Below are 22,021 nucleotides of genomic sequence, written 5' to 3'. Positions count from 1 at the left end.
TTAAATGCTTTGCCGGGCGCAGCTGCGGAGCGGCGTTGTCGAAACGGTTCATTAAAGCTTCAGTTCTTTTTGGCCACGGTTTGCAGAAGTTGGTGTCTTGGTTGTTGTACTTTTCTTTTCAGGCCGTTGTTTACGATAACCGCTGCCGGCGCGAAGCCAAATTTTAAGAGGCGAGACCGCGTTAGAGCGTCTACCGCGAACAGCAGAGTGCGTGGTTTTAGCTCAACTTAGCGAACAGTAAAAAATCGCTCGAAGATGTAAACAACGAACTGTGGCGTGTTCGTGACACATCGGAGTGAAAGTTTCTTAGTCTATCTTTACGACTACTCTTATTCTTTCAGGATTTCCGCAGAAATTATTTTGGTTTAACGCAAAGGTTGTGGACGGCGGCAACAGTGTTGCTGTTGCCATTAAAAGCGCGGCAGTACGAAAAAAAAAAAAAAGAGGCATACGCCATACACAGTGATATGCGGTATTGTGTATACACTTTTATTTACCGTTCCGAAATATGAGATTCGCGAAAAAACATTAAAAAAGAAGAACATCGAGTAAATTGATGACGACTGTCATCACAAAACGCCAAGCAACTGTGTGTCGGTATAACGTGTGGATTCAATTTCGCTTCACTCTTTTCAGTCAGTCAGTCAGTTTACTTCCTTAAAGGCCCCTTTATCAGGAGTGTTACATGGGGGGTGGGGTACATCATGCAATGACAATTCTTTTATCCCTTTTATCGGCCCTTGCTGACGGCAAGCCGATTGCGGCAATAACGTGGACAGAGCGCCGCATCGGGCCACTGACCATGCGAAAATTTTAAAATGAAATAATGGGCGTTTCATGTGCCAAAACCTCGATATGATTACGACCGCACGCCTTAGTGGAGGACTCCGGAAATTTCGACCATCTGAGGGGATCGTTGACGAAGCGATAAAAAGGAATACAATCGGAACAGAGTCGTCACTTTCTTGAGAATTGAAGGTCAACAGATTCAATTCCACACAAAACACAGGCACCAGAATAATGCTTTCGAAGACATCGAGTAAAGGTCCCTCACCTGTCCCGCCGTGTCACAGAGCTGCAGACGTACCGGCTGGTTGTCCACTGTCACCACCACTGTTAACAAAAAAAAAAAAAAAAAAGAGGAATGTGTGAATATATCACTTTATAGCATTCGCTCAATCATATAGCACGAGAACCAAGCTATGGACACAGCTAACACGTCCCAAGGTGAAGCAGGATACACTTGGTTACTAGCTTTGTGTCTGTCCGTTTGAGTTCCGCGCAACAAAATGGCGTCCCCACTCCAGCCATGAAAAGCATGTATAATAGCTGAACTGGTTAACTCAAGCACGCCGGGTTACTATTTGTCACCGCCACGTTTCAAAGAGGACGCCCGTAAATCATCACGATTGTCATCACCATCACCCACGCTTACGCCTCCGCCCATCCGGCAGTCCGCCCAAACCGCCCACGTTTGCCGTACGGGCGCGAGCGAATCCCAGCCGCGGCCGTCGCGTTCCCATCGGTGCGGAATGCGAGAACGCCCGCGCGGCTAGATTTGTAGCGGGCGTTTTTAAAGAACCCTAGGGCGGTTAAGGTTAATTAAGGCGCAGGCCTCGCAGTGCGGTCTCCGTCCTATCACATAAGGGCATAAAAAGCCAACGATATAACTAATAAAAATCGGGGTCCCTCGGTTAACCCACTTTCTTCTCGTTTATAAGGGCATAAAGTAGCACGTGTGCGACACAACCACAATTGAAGACACACAGACGTCACGCACACTTTGACGTCGCACACTTCACATGCGCGGAGACACTCTAGCTTTAATTTTTTTTTTTTCAAACGATTTAGCTGGTTCTGATGAATGCTCCGTGTAATCTTTCTGTTGTGGCTGCTTCTTCAGCGTTTTCAAGAAAAAAACATATATACATATATGTAAGTATATGACAAAATGAAACATTCGCAGAGCACTATCGTAAAATAAAAAAAAAAGCAGGCACAGTTCAGAGGAGGTCGCAATTTCGTGGGGGCAGCAATAAATGGAGAGTTGCAGGCGGTGAACGCGACACTGCTCAGTGGTTAATTTGATTGTCTGGTGGCCGTTACCAGCCCAAGGAGTCACTGGGTCTATTTATACACCCCGTATACGTTGTAGAGGGCTCCGTATTTTATTTGGAGAAGTGGGGCTCCTATTAATGTTCACCCAAAGTGCTGTATTCCCGACCGGTTTTCTTTGTCGAGGTCCCCACGGCCGGGAAACCAACAAGCGATCTCCCACGCAGCAGGCTGAAGCCGTAACTACGCGTATATATAGGCCATCGCGACCGGTCTGTATAGGGTTGAGTATGGTTAGCAGTAGGACATTGCTTTCCTGTCTAGTTTCTATTATGAATACCTATAAGTACGGAAGAACTTGTCCTAGACCTAGTTAGTGTGTACTAAAGGACGTATTTACCGCCAGAGAGACAAATAGGCAGCAAGGAAAACAGACTATGACGCTGGCGCCAACTTCCAACGAACTTATTCCGAACGCGTACGCAGAACACGTGCTAAAAAATAAATAAAAAATAAAAAGAAGAACCGACAGCATGTTACACTCCTGCAACACGTGAAGGCGAAAGCCTGCTGCACACGTGGTCATGCATTAAGGTACACAATCGGAGGGGTCACACTTCTTGCAGGACATAGCGAGCCGCAGTGTCAAGTAAACGTGTGGCGCTGCAGGTCGACCTGCTCAGCGGCATATGCGAGCACCTAATGCTACATCTAAAGGTACCTTCGTTCTCTTTCATTTCGTCATTCTTTCCTTGTAGATTTCTTTCCTTCATTTCTTCGTTCTTTCGTTTCTTCAGTCATATGCAGCCATTCCTTATTATGGCATTCTTTTTTTCATAGCTCATTTTCTGCATCCCTGGAGCTAGACGCCGCTTTTTTCGGGTATGAACCACTGCGTCGAGCCAGTTAAGGCTTTCGCCTTGAAAAACGACACGCGCGTAGCACATTGCACTAAAGTTTAATTTACAAAGTCAGGTGCGCCGCAGTATAGCTTCGTGGCTATTGCTTTGCGCCGAGCGCGAGGTCGCGGGTTCGATCCCGACAGCGGTTGCTGCATTCCGGTGGAGTGGAATGAAAAATAAAATAAAAGATAACATAAAGCTCCGGTACACCGCGCATTCGGTGCACGTTAAAGAACATCATGTAGTGAAAATCAATCCCGAGTTCGTCCCGCAATGCGGCGTGAAATATAGTGTACTCGTGGCGCTGGGACGTAAAACCGCAGAATTACTCCCCTCATCCTTCCATCCATAGCGACAACAGCGCCAGAGCACACATACTAGCGGACGGTGGATAAAAACGGGAGTGGCGCTGTTGCACAAGCGCCGTGACAACTGCGATCCGTTATCACGAGACAAGAATGCCCGACATTCGAAGATATCAATGCGCGCATGGTATGCATGACTAAGCATGTTTGCTATAGAGGGAGTTGGGTGGGGGAAGGGGTAAGAAACGCGAAGATTCTGGAGCTTCTTGAGCTTGGCACATCTCGATGCGTGACGTGTAAACGAGTGACGAAGCGCGAGCCGTCGTCGTTTGGAATGTTTCGTTTGCTTTGCACCCGTACAGAGCGTCCCCTGGCCGGTGCAGGGTGCCCGTAATGCAGCAGTGAAACGACACAGCCTAGACCCATGCTATCAGAGGAAGTGCATATATCGGGACAGCGAGTTGCCAATCGAGGTCACGTCCGAATCGTATGCAGTGTAACAGGAGTTTCATTGGTTAGCATCGATTATAGGTAGCATACGCGCGTATCTACCCTCGTACATTGCAAGTCATTCTACAAGTACTGATATCAACCTTGATCCAAGCAACCATAGCGATTGACACGCACTTATCTTTCGCCCTCGGCCTGACGCAAAGCCCCGTACATCCTCACAGCGTTATCACTGGCGTGCACTGCAGATGTTCCATGGGACGAGATGACAAAAAATGCTACACGCTGCAGTCTGTATACTCGGAACACGCGAACGCGATAAGCAAAAGCGCGCCGAAAGTGAATAACAAAGATAAGGATCCAGACGGGCCATTATTACACGCACGTAGCGTGAACCAAGCCGCCGCGATATCTCGCGGTTGAGCCAGAGCCGCGGAGCACGCATGGCGCCGACGATCACCTGACAAGCTTAAACGATCATGCTGTGTCTTGTCCCGCATCTATGTCGCGGCCGTTTTCCTTAGCAGAGATAACGACTATGGGGCTGTAGCTTGTCACAGAGTATCCTACTAAAATTCCTAGAGCAAACTGTGGGGCTAGTGTGACGCGAGCGACAAGTATGGCGATTCAGCCGGGAGTGCTATTCGGAATGGCAGCAAACGTGGTGACGGCGGCGTTTTGAGCCAATCAGAGAGGCCGTAGCATCCCTGTGGACCAATCACAGCTGAGAAGATGGCGTATTCGGCTATTTGACGGAATGTGTGAATGCGCAGAATAGCACCCTCTGAATGGGGATCGGCGGTGGCTATTTAGCACACGGATTTCACTGAACTTTGTCCTTCTGGCTTAAATTGGCTTTGCGACTTGGCTAGTTCATCATTCTTAGAAAAAAACAAAAACATGTATTACAAACGCAACGATTCGCAACGTTTAGGGGCATGTGCGGATAAAATAATTGCCTTAATGCCTTTGTAAATTGTGAACAGTCACATTTTGTTGCTAAATTAGGATACGCGAGGCGTATTAAATAACGCCGCAAGAACGTCTGCAACCGCGAGTATGAAAATCGGACAGATTCATGAGTACTGTATCATCATTCCCATGGTATAGCTGAGGAATCTCCTTAGTGCTAGAGTTCTCTTCAGTTATTCTAGAAGGCAACTCTATGGTCGGCAGATATCTTTCGTCACACGCTCAGCATGCGCACGTGTGTTTTGCACCAATTCGCGACAACTGCACATGTTACAAAACCACCGCTGTTTGTGGGGATCAGTCTATATATGCACAGTATCGTAATGCATTGTTAAAATGTTAAAAGGAACACTTAACCAGTAATGAAGATAACATAACTGGAACATTTCTTCATTTTTATCAGAACGAAGTGGCTCATATGATGAATCGGGTGTGCAGTTTTACATTTAAAAATTGGTCTGTGCATTTGACACCATACCACAGCTGTTATCAACGGCAGAATACTTTATGACTGCCTGTTCCCGTTAACACCGGACTATACTTGACCTTTAGGTAGACGCATTTTATCAGATACGCGCACGGGATGTCTGCATATACCGTTACTGTGTACGAGAGTGAGGTCACAGTAGCGCAGGGTAAATCGAACCCACAACCTCGGCATGCTAATCAGTCTACTAGGCGACTGCGCGGTGAACCACAGACAGCCATTTTTCGTGAAACGGTGAATAAGAAAAACAAAACAAAAAACAAGAACAGGCTCGCATCTAGACAGGCTAACAAAGACGTCGCGCGGTTGTCCAAGATGCGCTAAAGCACTCTCAAGTCGCGACGACGTCTCGGTTGCGCCACATGAAACGCAAACACGATTAATCGGCCTCACAAAACAGCGAAGCGATTCTGGGCCTCTGGCATGGTGTGTGTGTGTATGTGTGTGTGTGTCGCACGTATTGCGTGCAGTCCAGGCATAGCTAAGAATGGTGTCACCATGCAGCCAATCATGAAAAGAGAACCCGAATAACGTTGGACTATTGCTCACTCCTCATTGCCCTCCATGCGAACTTGGTTAAAACACGTTGGCGGGCTAGTTGGTTAGAATCCATGGTAGAGTGTATAAGCGCGACTGGACGAGGACGAAGAAAGAAACAGAAACACAGACACAGCGCTGTGTCTGTGTATCTGTTTCTTTCTTCTTCCTCGTCCAGTCGCGCTTATACACTCTACCTCCATGCGACCCCGATGACACAATGAAAGTATCCCGGAATGGTTAGTAATGGAGTGCGTCTGTGAGGGCGATGCTCTATAACTCTGTAACGCACAGTTACTGGGTCTCCTACACTGTAGCTTACACCTGTACTGGATGGGAGCGGTAAGACCAACCTCCGTGCCTCCCTTCCTGCTGCTCGATCTCGTTCAGCGTTTAGCAGGATTATTGCCGCCAACCACGGAACTTTACCGTCGAACTTCACGTCTGCAGCACGACCATCTCTACCGCTGTGGTGGCGCCTCCATCTACTACAGGCTCTTGTCATTCCCGGCATCAAAAAGAAAACGGGAGATGTCGTCTTTCGCCCTCAAACAAACCGTGCTTTCACTCCTGCATGATAAGCACAGAGAACGCATCCACGTTTACCCGGACGGTTCTGTCTCTTCCAAAAGTTCGCCTGGAGCAGTGATAATTCCCGCGAAATCTGTCGCCATCCAATTTACAACAAGGTGACGTGTATAACGAATGATTTGGGAGGCCTCAAACACTTCGTTATAAAGGCGTTCGACTGCGTAGGCTCCAGCGCTATAGCGCTGCTAACGGATTGGTTGTCACGAGCCCGCTACACATACATAGGCTCCGCTGCACTGCACGGAATTGGGGAGACCGCGCAAGATACAGGCGGGGAGAGATTACGCACGATTGCGCGCAGAGTGGCCGCAGTGCCGTGGACTTTGCACGGATAACGGCCGTTGGTGAGTTGGTCCGCGCTTATCGAGGCGCCGTGCCGACCGCTGTGTCGCCCGTCGCGGCTGACCGGAGCAAACAATGCGGCCACGGTGTGTAAGAGAGAGGGAGAGAGAGAGAGAGAGAGAGGAAGTAACTCTTAGCTTTTCTTCCCCCTGACCAAACGTGAGTTGGAGGCGAGCCCGAATGGCCGCAGTCGTCGTCTGTGCAGCGTAAACAGGAACGCCGCGATCTGCTGCTTTGTTGACACTTGTGTTCGATCACGATATCGCCCGGCGCTGTTTATAAGTATACAGTAGCGGCGTAACGCGGCGGCGCAGCACAACTGGATATGCGATGAAGGATCGCGAAGAGAAGCAGCCTTCAACGAAGAGTTTTGCTGTTAGGCGTTATGGTTGGCACACACGGTATTACAGCACGGAAAACAGCGCAAGGCACAGAACATGAGAGACAGACACGTCTTTCCCTCAATGTCTTGTTTCGTGCTCTTTTCCGTTTTGAATGGAAGCCTTTCCTAAGGCGCCGCCAATGACGGAGCAGTCGAGATCGGTATAGAGAATTACGCCTGCTGTGACGACGAGGTATCACGGAGTTTCAAGGCACGCACGCACGCCCGAGCTATAACAGTCCCGTTCAAAGCACTGCACAACCAGAAATATACAGCACCTCCCCACATGCATGAGAAGCGTGTTCACGGTATGGCGGAGTTGCCTGTCTACTTTGGAAAGTAAGTCGGCGTAAAGTGTTTACTGGGCGCGAGCTAAGGGAACAAAAATGTAAACGCAAGAACACTCCACTGACGCTCAGTTCCGACTTGCACCTGGGTTCGTCGCGCACGCACGCACGCACGCACGCACGCACGCACGCACGCACGCACGCGCACACACACACACACACACACACACACACACACATAGTGCAGGCATACAACACCCATATAGGCGGCGCGTGCGTTTATTTAGACTTCGCGGAAACTAATTCTTTACACGCATATCTCGCGTCCCGTAAGCTTTCGACGCCGATGGCGTATGCGCGCACAGACTGTCTGAAGTTCCATTGCCTTTTGAATGGAATAGCGCAAAAAAGGACGGCACCGAGCTGGCGATAAACACAGCACGCAGTGTGCTGTGCTGCCGGCAACATGGTCAAATCCTCGCGTAGAAAGTGAGTCTTAGCAAGAGAGCAGACCCATGTAATAATGATCGACGCGCCTATATATGTGCCTTTCTACGTACTCATAGGCGTCGTACAAACACATTTGTGCGAGGCTCACATAGCATATAGGACAAAATGCAAGAAGAAATAGGCACACGTCATGAACGTTGCTTCCGTCCTTTGTACACAGTCGAGCGCCTCTCTACAACGAACGCCTCTAACAACGAAACGACCTGTGTGCGACGAAGGAATGATTCAGTCCCGTTTCGATTGTGCGTGAGCTGTGGGGTGTGTGACTCTTTACAACGAAGTGACCTGTATAGCGAACGATTTCGAATGGCTCCAAGCACTTCGTTATGAGGGGGCGTTCGAATGTACATCCATTGCGCGGAAGGAGGGGGGCGAGTTCCACGATAATACTCTTTCGCGCCGTCACCACAACGGAAGTATAGTGGAAGACGCGGCGCATTCCCATACCCGGATGTATACCTGCTCCTCGCGCTGACCCAGCACACTTCCTCGCGGGCTTCCTTTCTTCCGGCTTTGTCTTCTCACGCGAGGCGCAACCGCGCTTTCACCGACGGCTGTACAGGAAGGTATGCACATATGGGCACGGCGGGCGTACGCGTCTCAAAGCGTCATTCGTTTCGAGAGCGCCGGCGGTTCGTGCGCGCGCAGTCGCCGCCCGAGTGGTACGCCCTCCTTTGTTCCTCCTTCAAGACGAGCACTTCGAGCGGTAGCTCATGGCCTCCGAGATCCGGGGTGATCTCGGAGGCTATGAGTAGCTGTATAGCTATAGCTATGCGTAACGCGCTCTCGATCTCGACCGCGCGCGCGCGCTTTTGTCGGATGTGCCTGGACGAACCACAGCTGCCATCGAGCTGCGATGATGCGTCATGTGTAATAAATGCGTGCAGTGTTCTGAAAGCTGTGCGCGTGCGAGCCTCGCGATGAGGCGGTCGCCACATGCAGCGCACGCGTGCGACGGTGTCGACGATATTTTTTTTCGGACATTGTCCGCAGACGCATGCATGCAGCGTATAGACCGGAAGCCCTGCACTGTGAACAGATTTGAACCCTCAAGGGTGCGTTCCGTCTGGAACTCACACCATTACAATCTTTACGGGCCTAAGGGTGTGATTTCTAAACCGATTCGCACCTTTAATTGGTTTGCAGCTCGTTTGCAAATCGGTTTGCAAATCGGTTTGCAGTGTCAGAGAGACATTGTAGTGCGAAGGTATGCTATAAGGTGAACCGTACTTTGACTTGATATATATAGTTTGGAAGGCATGCCTGGGCGATAGAAATTTAGCTTAAATAATCATGTTAAAACAATAACGTCAACAATATACGGTTTTAGCGAGCACTAAATGCACTTGGAAGAGAGTGCACCAAAGGGGAAAAAAGGGCACAACAACAATGCACGCGAGTAACTGCACACAACTCGCGGTGCACACTGGAACCGAATTCGTTCAGTCGCTATAGCGCAGTTGCCGCAGCGCGCGGCTTTAGGCGAGTACGTATACACGTCTGTGTCTCCGGTCCTGTTGTTGTTCGCTGCAGGCGTGTGATCCCGAACCAACCTATTCGCAACACACGAATTATATTCTCTCTAGCTTCGAGCGCTTTGTCGCTCTGTCTTATTCGAATTCCGATCATGTCAACGATTTGGGGCCGTCACTATGCGAGTACTTTCTGCCGCGTCCCCGTGTAGCAGCACATGCTGGGTCGGTCAACGTGCACTGTTATAGCTCTGCACTGTTACCTGTTAGTTCAATGTGCACTGTGCACTGAAGTGCACTGTTAGCTCAGTGTTAGCCCCCTGGGAATCCAGCGTTGGCCAGGAGGCGCCGCACATATGTACGCAGGGAAGACACGAAAGTGGCACGTCATTTCGAACGGCCTAACAACACACACGCGACTTTATTAAAGTGTTTTGCCTCAGCCTCGCGACACGTCCTCTCAAACTCTGTCTGTCCACGGCCATGCACATTCGTATAAATATAGGAGCGCGTGCACTCTTACGTCACCATATCCAGCTTTAGTGGACACGTACCAACTAGCGCCCCAAGCGGCCCCGGCACGAAGCTAGCGCGTTTTCAATGGAACGAGTGGGTTTTTCGCGAATAACAAAAGCTGCAGGTCGATTATCGAAAAACGCAGGTGACAGACGTGTTCTGGAAGACAATCCACACGATCCAAATGCAGTGATCACGCTATGGCACGTAAGAATTTTGTTCCCACAGCGGTTAAAGTTTTAGCAATGGAAGCCTATGGAAACGACGGAAATTTGTACTCGATTTTCGAGGCACGAACGGTGCCTGTAATTAACCTACGACGTCTATCGTAATACGCAGTGCAGCGTATGTAGTCCGGAGACTTAGCTTTCGATAGATGCCTATCTGGACTCTCCACACATGGCGCAACACTGTTCCCAAAAGCGTTTTTTGTAACACTGTCGTGAAAATTCACGTGGCATCTATAAAAACATGAGCGTACCACTGGGGGAAGCCTCGGAAGCCGTGGCCGAGGGGTAGAATCGCGCGCACCTTTCGTATCCCGTCGCGGTTGCCGTGGTTCGATTCTCGCTTCGCTGTTTTTTTTTTTAAGCCGCATAGGGCCTAGTTTTGTAGTCTCTCACTAGATGGCAGAATCGCAAAACCCAAGATTTGCTTTCGGTTTTGGTTTTCCCGCAGCGCATTTTTTTAAAGCCGCATAGGACTTAGTTTTATAATCTCCTATCAAATGGCAGAAACAAAAAATTCAAGATTTGCTTTCGGTTCTGGTTTTCCAGTGGTGCTGTTGAAATATTATGCTTTCTATTTTTCCTTCATAAAACGTAGCAGTATCGTGTTCATTAAGTCATCGGTTTTATGAAGATTTTATTCATTGGACATCTTAACTAGAAGCTTGCGCATGGCTTTGTGTTATGAAAAAAAAAAGCTTTCGTGCTTTGTAGCGTGGAACGTGGGAGAACAAAATGGCTATTCTTATTGCGTTCTTCTGGAAGGTCCGTTTTCTTCGACTTTCGGCTGTCCTTAATGGCACACACTCCAAGCGAATCACGTCCACCTGTGCCCCAATGCCACCCGGTGACCAGTGCCAATCCTATGCAACATTCGTGTGGAACAAAGGGTCTGCTAGGCTGAGTCGCTGCCCGAACGTTAATTATTTCTAAAGATTCATCGAAATAAGAAATGCACCAACTAGGAGAAGATGTGCAGCGTCTGGATTAATAGCTACTGTTAATGTGTTCCCTACAGCCAAGTGGTATCAATCCGTAGGTGTGGCCGTAAAAAACCATTTGAATAAATGTCCCGTGCTGTGTCTGCCCCGGTCTCTCTACAGAGAAGCTAGCTTGGCTAGCCGTCAGCATTTAGGATCAACATATGGTGTCCTTCGTTCGGTGCATTTGCTTTTAATGCGCAGCTTTCTTTGGCGAGTACCCCAGCAATTTGGTAGCAAAATCGTGCAAAATCGTGTCTGTAACGCCAAAAGCTTGACGCATTTCCCATATAAATATATAAAAAAAAGGGTTGGGGTGGCCAACTTGAAATTGGAAGTGGCATCAGCATAAATTTGGGCGTGATACAGAGATGGGCCAAGCTGAATTTGGTAATGATATGGGAGTGGCCCTACCTAAATTTGAGGTGAAATGCTGAATTTGAGGCTGATATGGGGGTGGCCCCACCTAAATTTGAGGTGATATGGGGGTGGGTGAGCCTAAGTTTGGGGGAATATTGGGGGTGCGACAGCCTGGCTTTGGGGATGATATGGGAGTGGGAGAACCTAAATTTGGGGGTGATAGGGGGCTGGACCAAGCTGAATCGGGGGGGGGGGGGGGGTAGGGGGGCTAACCTAAATTTGGGAGTGATTTGCGGTGGGCCATCCTAAATTTGAGGTGATAGAGGGGTGGGCCAGGCTAAGTTTGGGGCTGATATGGGGTTGGGCCAACCTGGATTTGGGGATGATATGGGGGTGGGCCAACCTAAATTTGGAGGTAACATGGGGACGGGCTAACCTAACCATGGCGGTGATGTTTGGCTGGGCCAAGCTGAATAGGGGGGGGGGGGGGTTGATGGGTGGACTAAACTATATTGGGGGATGATTTGCAGTGGGCCATCCTAAATTTGAGGTGATCGAGGGGTGGGCCAGCGTTAGCTTGGGGCTGATATTGGGGTGGGTCAACCTTGATTTGCAGGTGGTATTGGAGTGGGCCAATATAAATTTGGTGGTGTTGTGGAGGCGGGCCAATCTGTATTTGGGGGCGATATGGGGGTGGGCCAACCTAAATTTTGGGGTGCATCGACTGGAAATTTGGGGGACGATTTATGGAAATTCGTGGGTGGACCAACTTGAAAATTAGGGGTGGCCTAATTGAAATTGGGGATTGGGCCAACTCCAAGTTTAAGGCTGGGAGAAAAGAAAATCGGGCGTGGCCAACTTTAAATTTGGGGGTGGGCCAATTTAAATTTGAGGGTGTGCCAACTTGAAATTTAGGGGTGGGCCTATTTAATGTTTGGGGGTGGGCCAATTGAAATTTGGGGGCCCGTTTACGAATAGTTAGACAACACCAGTAGTGTTTCTGCATCTTTTTCATTATCGCAAAAGTACGTACATTAATAATTGTTACTTAATACTCCTCAAGGTGAGCTACCACTCGAGCCTTCCCAGCCCACTGGGCTAATAATGTCACAGAAGTACTCTCACCGTGACAACTGCGACGTTCAATGTGGAGATCACAAGAACAAATCGCGGACCGAGCTGACCGTTTTCACACCAATGTCATCGCTAACACTACTCGCTCGTGCTAGAGGCAACATAAGCTCACAACGATCATAATTCAACTTTCACTCGCACGCTAGTCGACACGCTCTCAGTGCACAATTTCGCCCATCATTGGATAGAACCTTGCTGGATGTTTTACTGTCATGTTGCGTCGTTTTTCTCGAAGGCCGTCTCCCGAAAAGAGAATACAGTTTTGAGATTGACGAGGCAAGCTAGTATATAACTCATACGAAGCAAATGTATAAACGGTTATAGTGATTTTTCAAAAATGAATATAAGTAAATAAGATTTCAGATGGTATTATTTCGACCAGGCATGACAACGAGTTTTTTCCACCTGTAACAGTGATTTGACCGAAAACCTAATCATATTGCTCAAACGTGTTGCCCCAATACTACATGTGCTGAATGTACAAAAGTGCGGTGCGTGGTCACAGCTTCAAAGCCAGTATATTTTGTGTAGGGTTGTTGATATTGTAGTAATGTGGAGTTTTCTTCTTTATAAGAGCACAAAAAGAAAAATATAACAGATGGTAGCTAAGCGTAAAGTACATTGGAAGATCTGAAACCAGCAATTATGTTAATTTGTGGGTTGGTCCTCTCCACCGGTAGATCGCTGTCCGATCACTTCAAAGAATTTTGTTTGTGTGCAACTGCAGCAAAAACGAAGATACTGCCATTTCATTGCCAGGACCTTTATGCCCTCCACACACACAAGGAGGACACCAGATAATTGGCAATATCAGTTTATAAACTGACATTGTTTTGCTAATTTCAGTGTAGCGTGGTGCCGGCGGACGGAGTATTTTCTTAGTATCAGTCCAGTGTTAGCAGTGAGAAGCAGTTCGGTCTACCATTCCCATGAGGGCATACTTGCCATTGTAGCGCTTTACTGTAGGACAAGTTAAGTGCTAAAAACTTGGTGTGCCTTGTCCTTTCCGCAGATCGTCCATCCATTCTGTTATGGTGACGATCAACGTTGTGTCCGCCAGGCCTCTTCCTCATCTTTAGCTTCACCATCACAAGAGTGGACAGAGAAAGGAAGCTTTCTTCACAATCAGCCCCAGCGGGATTCCACCACTCGCAACTGCTGCAATTCGCATTCAGTGGCTGGGCATGCTAACCACATCCTTAGTTTCACAATGACTAGAGTACGCAGAAAAAGTAGAGCTTTGGTCGCTATCACTACCACGAACCTATGTCAATGCAGATATAAGTACTTGCAGGGGCTGGGTATGCTAACTTCTCCGCTACCACCTGCTTCCACCACCTTAGATTTTCCAGGCATACCTGCTTCTTGTTTTGATCGCAGACGCATGCAGGATAAACGCGGATAACTAAAAAATCTCAGTGCCCTTCCAGTCTGTGAAGAAACATGACCTGCAAGCTGTGTATGTGGGCCCCTTAATGGCGAATTGCACCTCCACCGTATGTCAGCCCCGCATTGCGCTGTCTTCGGGATCGGCCCACGTATGGGGAGTGCTTAACGCCTGCTTCATCTCCGCCGCGGGTCTCCCCGGCATGGCGTTACATTCGGGATCAGCCTACGTATGGGGAGCGCTGAACGCATGCTTCACCACCGCTGCGGGTCGGGCCGGTATTACGCTATCTTCGGGATTTGGCTCTACACGCCGACGCGATAGTGGGGAAAGTAGCCCTTAAGAGGAAGCTTTAGCTCTGGTGGTCCTATCTAAATAAATGTAAAAGTTGAGTTCGTTTTTCTCGACAGCCACTGCATCTAATTTGACAAGGTTTGTTGCATTTAAAACAAAAACCTAAAATCTAGTGTCTGTTGGTTTCGAATTCTGGATTTAGGTCATCATTTGTTTATTCAATATTGTCAAAAATCGCAAATTTTAAGAAAACGAAACCATCAAGTTTACAACTCTCTTTCGGCAATGAAAACTGATGTCACAATTATGTACATTGTATCTAACAGCACATCTAAAGCAGACAAAATTGATATATTACGCATGAATCTCAAAAAATTTATAGATATGGAAATACAGCTTTTCCACAACCCTTGTTCACAACGTGACGACTTCACGTAAGATATAAATCGGCATATTGGATTTGTCCGCTTTGAATTGTTTAATGGATGCTGTTTACAGAACCGCGATATCAGTTCTTGATGCGGAGTTAATAATTTGTAAACTTCGTGCTTGTGTACTTTTCGCACTTTCGAATTTTTGAATATCTTTTACAAAAATTCAAGCCCTAAATAGAAATTCCACTTCCAATAGTCACTAGAATTTACCTTTCTGTCCCGAATCCAACGAATTTCATTAAAATCGGTCCAGGGGTTATCTAAGAAAAGCGTTTCGGCGTTTTACATCTATTTGAATAGGCCGAGTCGGAGTAGGGCCCGTGTTAAAGCTTCCTCTTAACGACTTCGCTGTAAAAAAAAGAATAAAAGAACAAAAAAAAAAACCCGCTGCAGCCATCAATATCGCCGCCTCAGATTTCGTCATGATGGCACCGTCACCATCGGCACGGCTCCGTGAGCAGCTACCAAGCTGTTTACTTTCGTTATCTTCCATCCCTTGGCGGCCGCGCATTGTCTTGATGCCAGCGACGCGCTAAATCTGCACCGTCATACCGTCATGCATCGCTTCTGCGACCAAGCAAGCTTTCGGCGGCACACGTACACTGCCGCATTGACACCAAAAATTTAAAATGCTTGCCTTCGAGAAAGCAGCATGAATAAAAATGGAATGCGACTATGTGGCCACGGGGAACATGTTCACGGGGCCATACTATTGATGACAGCATCACAAAAGGCTAGATGGGGTCAGGTTGACTTTACAGGTTTGGAAGCAATGACTGACGGGCTAGTTGCTACATTATCACATAAACAACAGCGCCTAAGGTTAGCGCAGTTTGTGTGTGTTTCCTCCATTGTGTCCCGTCGTGATCTGCTGTTCTTTCTGTGGCTTTACAGATGTTCTTTTCCTGCGTCAGTTACGCCTTCCAAGAGTGTTTACTTGGAAAATTTTTTTCGCATGGCTCTTACAGAAGCATGTTTAGTCGAAAGTTTTTCGCTTGGCTGCATAATCTCGAGGACGGGCTCCAAACTGCTCATTTTCTTTAGCCACATAAGAACCATTACTAAAAATTTAATTAACGTAGCTTTGTTAATTACGCAAACAACTTCTCAACTTACACCGCCCATCTAGAGATTACCAATCTGAATACTCGAATGATAAAATGATGTTAACATTGTTTGTATCGTTTCAATAGTTTTGTTTCGTGCAGTTAAAAGCAGCCGGCATATTGATGGTGCTGTAGACTTCTCATCAAGTAAGTGTGAAAGCTTGGACAGGTTATCTTGGCACAAATCAACTTCATGAGCTTAAGCACATGGCCCAACCTTGCACGTCTGTCTTTACAACCGATTCTCATACATTATACAAGAAGCACCTCAGCGCTACGGCACATCCCACAAGGTGTGCGAGAACATTGTGCGCGCTCCCGATTAGGTTTCTGAGCGTTGGTGGCATCAGGCTCGGTTTCCTGGCATCATAAGGAATAAAAACAGCTTGCTGGAGGAAAGCATTGGGTACATTTTCAGTACTTTGTAACATATGGATAAGCACGGATATGTACGTTAGAACGAAAAGTACTGAAATATTAAGGTGAGGGTTTCGCTGGATGTATTTTAGCTGTCTAATGATAAGATGTAAAGAAAAAAATACTGTGATTTTGTGACAATTAATGCTGACATGAAATATGAGCTCCGACACAGTACCCGTGGTGGAACTGGCCCCTGGACTACAGGGCTACATTGAACCCCGATATGCTGGTTTGATAAATACCAGTAATTGGAAAGTGGTTCGCTCGTGAATTTCCTGTATGTCGGCGTCGCTGTGCAGTGTTGGGGGCCCTTTTTAAACCACAAGCATTATGTTTCAGTTAATATTGAAAGCAACTGTACTCTTTTCTTTAAGGGAGGGGGGGGGGGGGGGGGGCTTTTTTTAGCGTCTAACCACACTTCCAAAGTTATCAGTTAGTTCGAGATGCGTCTGCATGTGTTTCTAATATCCAGTATGTTGTCACGGATTCAATAGCGAAAGAGCATTATCTTATCAGATTGCGCGCGTGAAGCGAATACTGGCGTACATTCTCCATCACATTTGACGACCCGAGATTGCGCTGCAATGTACGAGCATTCCAATCTGACGAACCGACGCCTTGATCCGTAGATCGGAATCAGAGGAAGCACTTTGCGCGCAGCCATCGTTATGTTTGAGTGTTATTTTCTTTTCCAGCGCAAGCTCATCTTATAATGAGTAACATTCGTGACTGACTCTTTCGGAAGTGTTTTGTTCTTGACATTACTACAACGTGAGAGTATAGAGGTGCTCCATCTTCATTGAGTGAATACTGGGAAACAGACTATAGCGTTTTCTTGCGTCTGCGTTTGCACATTTACCGCACCAATTTATTTTTCATAACTTACTTTTTAATTTGAGGGGCTGTAAAGCACAGCAACCTTTTATTAACACGATGTTTTAATCACACAGAAAATTTAAATGCTTATTAGTCGCTTTCACCTCATGGTAACGAATTTATATAAAGACATACTTATGATAATTAAAAGCATATACGTTTGACAACGTTTCATCTGAGTTCCCCTTTGCAAGGTCATACAGACTTGCAGGTGGTTCGTATCGGGGACCCTCGACATATGTCCAACCTCCAAACAAAGGGTTATTCCGAATGTTTCATTTCAGGAAGGCGTGTTACCCTCCTGTCTTTCATTCCCGTTCGCAAACACACATCAAGACGAAAGTGCTGCGTGAAGAGCGTCGTTAGTCCAGGCCAACGAGCTACCGTAACACACCTCGCCTATATCGCTGTCATTTAGGCTTAGATAAGAAATATATATATTTCAAATCGACGCATCACGAATACAAGAAGAGCTGCCCGCGACCAGCCCAGCTAGGTTTCTTTCATTTCGTACTTCGTCGTAGCGGCTAATAGTAGCTCACGAAGCAGAGCACTGAGTGTGGATATGGCAGAGAAGGTGTTCTATATACTGTCTCGTCACCCGCCTAAAATTGCCCGCCGTGCTACTGGTCATTCCTAGAAAATTGTACATGTGACGCCCAGGCATTTGCAACACAGAAACTGATTTGCGATGGGAGAGTCCAGGTGAGGGACAGGGTGGTTAAGGAGATAAAGACACGCTATTTTCTGCAGTAACTTAGGAATGCATGAATGAATGCCTTCATTTATTGAGTAAAAGGAGGAGCAAGCATCACTGGAAGCACGTCTTATCAGATTGGGAAAGAAGCGGGGGACAAAGGGGAAAAGCTGACGCCCGGGTTGCAGGCGAAGTCGCAGCTTAGGGACGAGAGAATATAAGCAAGAGTTGGCGAAACCAGTTGAATTCCAGTGTAGATGTGTGATGTGCCGAGTAAATGATTGGAGTCACCGCCCAGCATCCGTCCTTTGCGGCAGTATAAGCTCCCGCCGTTCTTGGTAACAAACCTTTACTGAAAACCAATCTTCGCAATTACTTATTCATCAGCCATGCCTATAGCCACGTATTCCTTAGTGGCAGGGCCTGTGGATTACAACTACGCTGTCCCGACAAGTTACGACTATAACATGACGCTTGCGGTTACGGATGCCATACTCGTGACTCTTACTATACTACTACTATACTGCGCGAATACTGTAAACATGGGTTTACTGCACAAGTTAGTGAACAGACATTTTAGAACCGCGTTTTTCGCCTTACATACGCCCAACGCAAGCACCACTGCAGCAAGTTAGGGTGCGCGTCCCTTCAAGACAGAGACGCGAACGCAAACATAAGAACGCGTTTGAAGACAGGGTCTTGGGCGTCGTGCCAGACATATCCAAGCCAACAATATGTTAACAATCATGCCGTCGTTTCTATGCAAAGAGGTTATCTATTTAAACTTCTGGAGTGACAGTCCAATCCGCCACCTACGGGAGCGCGTGAAGCCGCCGGGGGCCACATTGTTATAGAAAAAGGAGCGCGGCCACAGTACGTGGCTGTGGTACACGCGCGACGCAACCTGCGCTTGCGGTTCTGCGATGGAAAAATAAAATGAAACCCCTGAAGGAAGTATATCAGTGCGCCACTGTGTGTCGCTGTTGTCAAAAATAAAATGCCATGGTGGTGGGTGCCTTGTGTTCTGTGTACAATATGTTGCGAAAACTGAAACACAGTCGTTTCCTGTTTTCTTCATTCAGTAACCTGCCGCGTGCATCGGCACTGTAATGCGCTTTCGTCGATACGTGGTGCGGGCCCGTATTGACACAACGACATGACCTCGAAATATAGTATCCTTGTGCCATTTCTTAAAAAAATCACTGTTTGTGTAAATGAGAGTTTTTGGTTTAAACCTAGAAAACAAGAAAAAAATATTCAACGATAGGTCTCATTTTTGTCCGGCATTTCAGTTCTAGCTGAAAAGAGCCGGTGAAAGCAAATTTACAATAAAGCTAAGGCGACCCACAATCTGCACGCATCCGCAAGCCTACATGCGCTCCAATGACAATAACCTGTCAAAGTTAAGGTCATGTGTCAGCTGGCGGATCAAGCAATCTTTACTTTTTTTTCGTTCTGCATCCGTTCTGCCTGCGTCTGAGGCAAAAACGTGAAGTGGGAAGGCAGATAAACAGAAATTGGTGGAGGCAGGTGGTAGTGTAATGGTTAGCGTGCCCATCTCCCAAATGCAAGATGGTGCATTTGGGAGATGGGCTCTAATGCCGGTGGTTTGTTTGTGAAGACAGCTTTCTGTGCTCTCTGGTGACTGCGAAGCTCAGAATGAGGCGCCAGCCTGACGACAACGGCCGCCGTCTACGTAACAGAATAAGCGTGCGTGCAAGGTCACACCTAAAGCCGAAAGCACATTCAGAGGAAATACACTATGCTCTCGCCGACAAAAAAAAAAAAAAAAAAAAAAAAAAAAAAAAAAAAAAAAAAAAAAAAAAAAACGTGACGAGTAACGAGCGGTGTTGATGAGCGAGGCTGTAGACGGATAATGTCACCACAGACAGGACCACGCTCCAATCCCGGTGCTAAGCGGAAATATACATAGACAGCGTGTCAACTAGCGTGTAAGTGATACTTCATTAAGGTCGCTGCGTGTTTGTGTTGTGTCTAGCAGGAGCGAGTAGTGTAAGAGATGACACTGGGAGAGACGGCGGTGAGCGAAGTCTGCGAAAAGTAATTGAGGATAGCCATATTGAACGTCGACGCCATGTTGAATAAAGCCTGCGACTTCATTTGCTCAGCCGCCAGAAAGGCTTGAGTGGTAGCATACCACTGGGCGTATTTGGTACCCACAGCGATAAACACACACTTTGCGGAAGTAAACAGAGGAAAGGGACGTAGTGAGTTGGCCGCCCTTTTCGATCTCTGCCATAGTTTTAAAAATGAATGTGGCGAAGTGTGACGCACAAAATAGTTTATGTCAGCCCAAATGAATCAGCGTGGTCATACTTATGCGCGACACGCCATGGTGGCCTCCCACCAGGACATCATGAAGATGCAGCGATGAGAGTTTTCATTGGGCACTTGAGAATAAAACCGAGCTCATCAGACACATCCGAGGGACATTTCTAGGGTACAAGAGCACATCGCCCCCCCCCCCCCCCAAAAAAAAAATATATAAATCGCGAATATAAGCTTACTAATAGGCACATCATAAGATCGAGCACTACGGCGCTTGTTGATCTTGTTTAGGATGACGTCAGCATTTCATTCAGCGTTTATTTCTGAGAAAATGAGTTGAAGGTCCGTTTATTTGCATCACAATGGCAGGCGTAATCAGGCAAACATTGACAGCATTTCATTAGAGAGTGCCTGTCTAGTCTGTGGAGATCACGTATGACAATGACAACAAACACAGAATGCTTTCCTTACATCGATTCGCACATACATGGGATCCGCATAATTTTTTACTGTCAATTTAAATGCTTAAGAATGGCGCTCATTAACGCAATATTTCCATGCACAGTGAGCAAAAGCGGCTGTCGTATCCACAGTAGAATTTATTTAAATGGCTTTAATCCCATGCACATTATATCATTGCCAACTTCCGTGGGCTTGGAGTCGTGAAAATGGGATACACTTGACAGGAAAATCAGGAGGTTGATGAACGACAAGAAGGCAGAAGCTTGCACAAGACCTCAGGGATATAAAATGGCTTTTTGAGCAGCTTGGTCAGGGGGCCACGCAATGGTTTCCACGTCTATTAAGTATCCTCAAAAAATGCGGGCATCTTGGGAAAGGTGAAACCGCTGCAAATTTCATCACAGCATTAGCCTAAATATAAAAGATGACTTAAATATAAGAAACCATAACGTTGACAGGGTGGCCAAATTTTGGCACAAATAAATTGGCTGTTGAAGCAGTTCAGCTGAAACGCAATGGTGCGAAATAAGGCGAGAATGTCGGCAAGTGTTGAACAAAGGTCAAGTAGGCCCTGCGGCCGACGCCAGCGCTCGGCAGCTGTCAAGCGACTGCACGTATTAGCGAGATGCCTAGTCGTCAGTATAGTTACAGTATGATTCGAGTCTGAAATATAGGATGCGGATTCCATCGCATTGAACAGAGTGCATTCTATGGTGTCATTCTTCGACAGACGGTACCGATTCTCGCGCAATGAGAGTGGGAACAAATTGTCTCACGTGCCGGCTGTCACCTTCCTCCTACTGCCAACATTCCTTCCCCTCCGTAGTTGCTTAGCTTTTATTGGGTTTGGCTGCTAATCACGAGGTCTCGGGATAAAATCCCAACCACACCAGCCGTATTTAAATGGGTGTGAAATGCGAAAACCCGCGTACATAGGGTTAGGCGCACGTTAAAAAACCCAAGTGGTCTAAATTATTCCCGAATCCTCCACTACCGCGTGCCTGCCTCAAAACGAAATCGTGGTTTTGGCAAGTAAAACCTCATAATGTGTTATGTCACATTCGTTAAGGATGTCCTGGACAGATGCACAACTCTTGAAAATAATTAAGTGTCAGGAGCTGTGCGCGAGGTCTTTGAGTATGTGGATAGCCTTTATGGCGTTCGATAGCTGCTAGTCTACATTGCGGCTATATGATAAAGGCGGAACGGCAACATGGTAAAGAATGTGGAGAATATACAAATCCCGCATATATTACTGCAAATTAACTTTAAATAGCGTTCTTGCTTCACGCACGTGGATAACCGCCATAGGAGACGACTTTGGAAACTAACTGCAAGTACTGTATATGTCGTACCCAAGGGTGTACCTTGCCTGGTGGCCAGTAAATGTGACGTAATATTGCGAGCAGCTTCGGCCATAGCATGCTAACGGACGACGACACAGACTGAAGTGACTAGCGCAAGAGTCAGGGGACACTAAAGACGCTACAAGGACAAGCACCCAGTTGGAAGTTTGCCCTTATCCTTGTCGCCTCTTTAGTGTCCTG

The 22,021-nt window shown here is 47.2% G+C and overlaps 1 protein-coding gene and 1 long non-coding RNA gene across 2 annotated transcripts in view; one reads left to right on the top strand and one right to left on the bottom strand.

Moving 5' to 3' along the window:
- LOC129385553 (uncharacterized) overlaps positions 1 to 22,021 on the top strand; it is a 449,244-nt gene that overhangs the window by 122,188 nt on the left and 305,035 nt on the right. The window lies entirely within an intron of this gene.
- The window catches only part of LOC126533588 (cell division control protein 42 homolog), a 135,157-nt gene that overhangs the window by 89,869 nt on the left and 23,267 nt on the right, over positions 1 to 22,021 (bottom strand). The window contains exon 2 of the mRNA XM_050180753.3: positions 1,055 to 1,113. Within this exon, the coding sequence (XP_050036710.1) occupies positions 1,055 to 1,113 (59 nt within the window). The remainder of the gene's footprint in view (positions 1 to 1,054; positions 1,114 to 22,021) is intronic.

This window comes from Dermacentor andersoni, chromosome 7 (assembly GCF_023375885.2).
Source record: "Dermacentor andersoni chromosome 7, qqDerAnde1_hic_scaffold, whole genome shotgun sequence".
NCBI lineage: Eukaryota > Metazoa > Arthropoda > Arachnida > Ixodida > Ixodidae > Dermacentor > Dermacentor andersoni.
The sequence above is the reverse complement of the archived record's forward strand: the minus strand, read 5'-3'. Positions and strand labels throughout refer to the sequence as shown.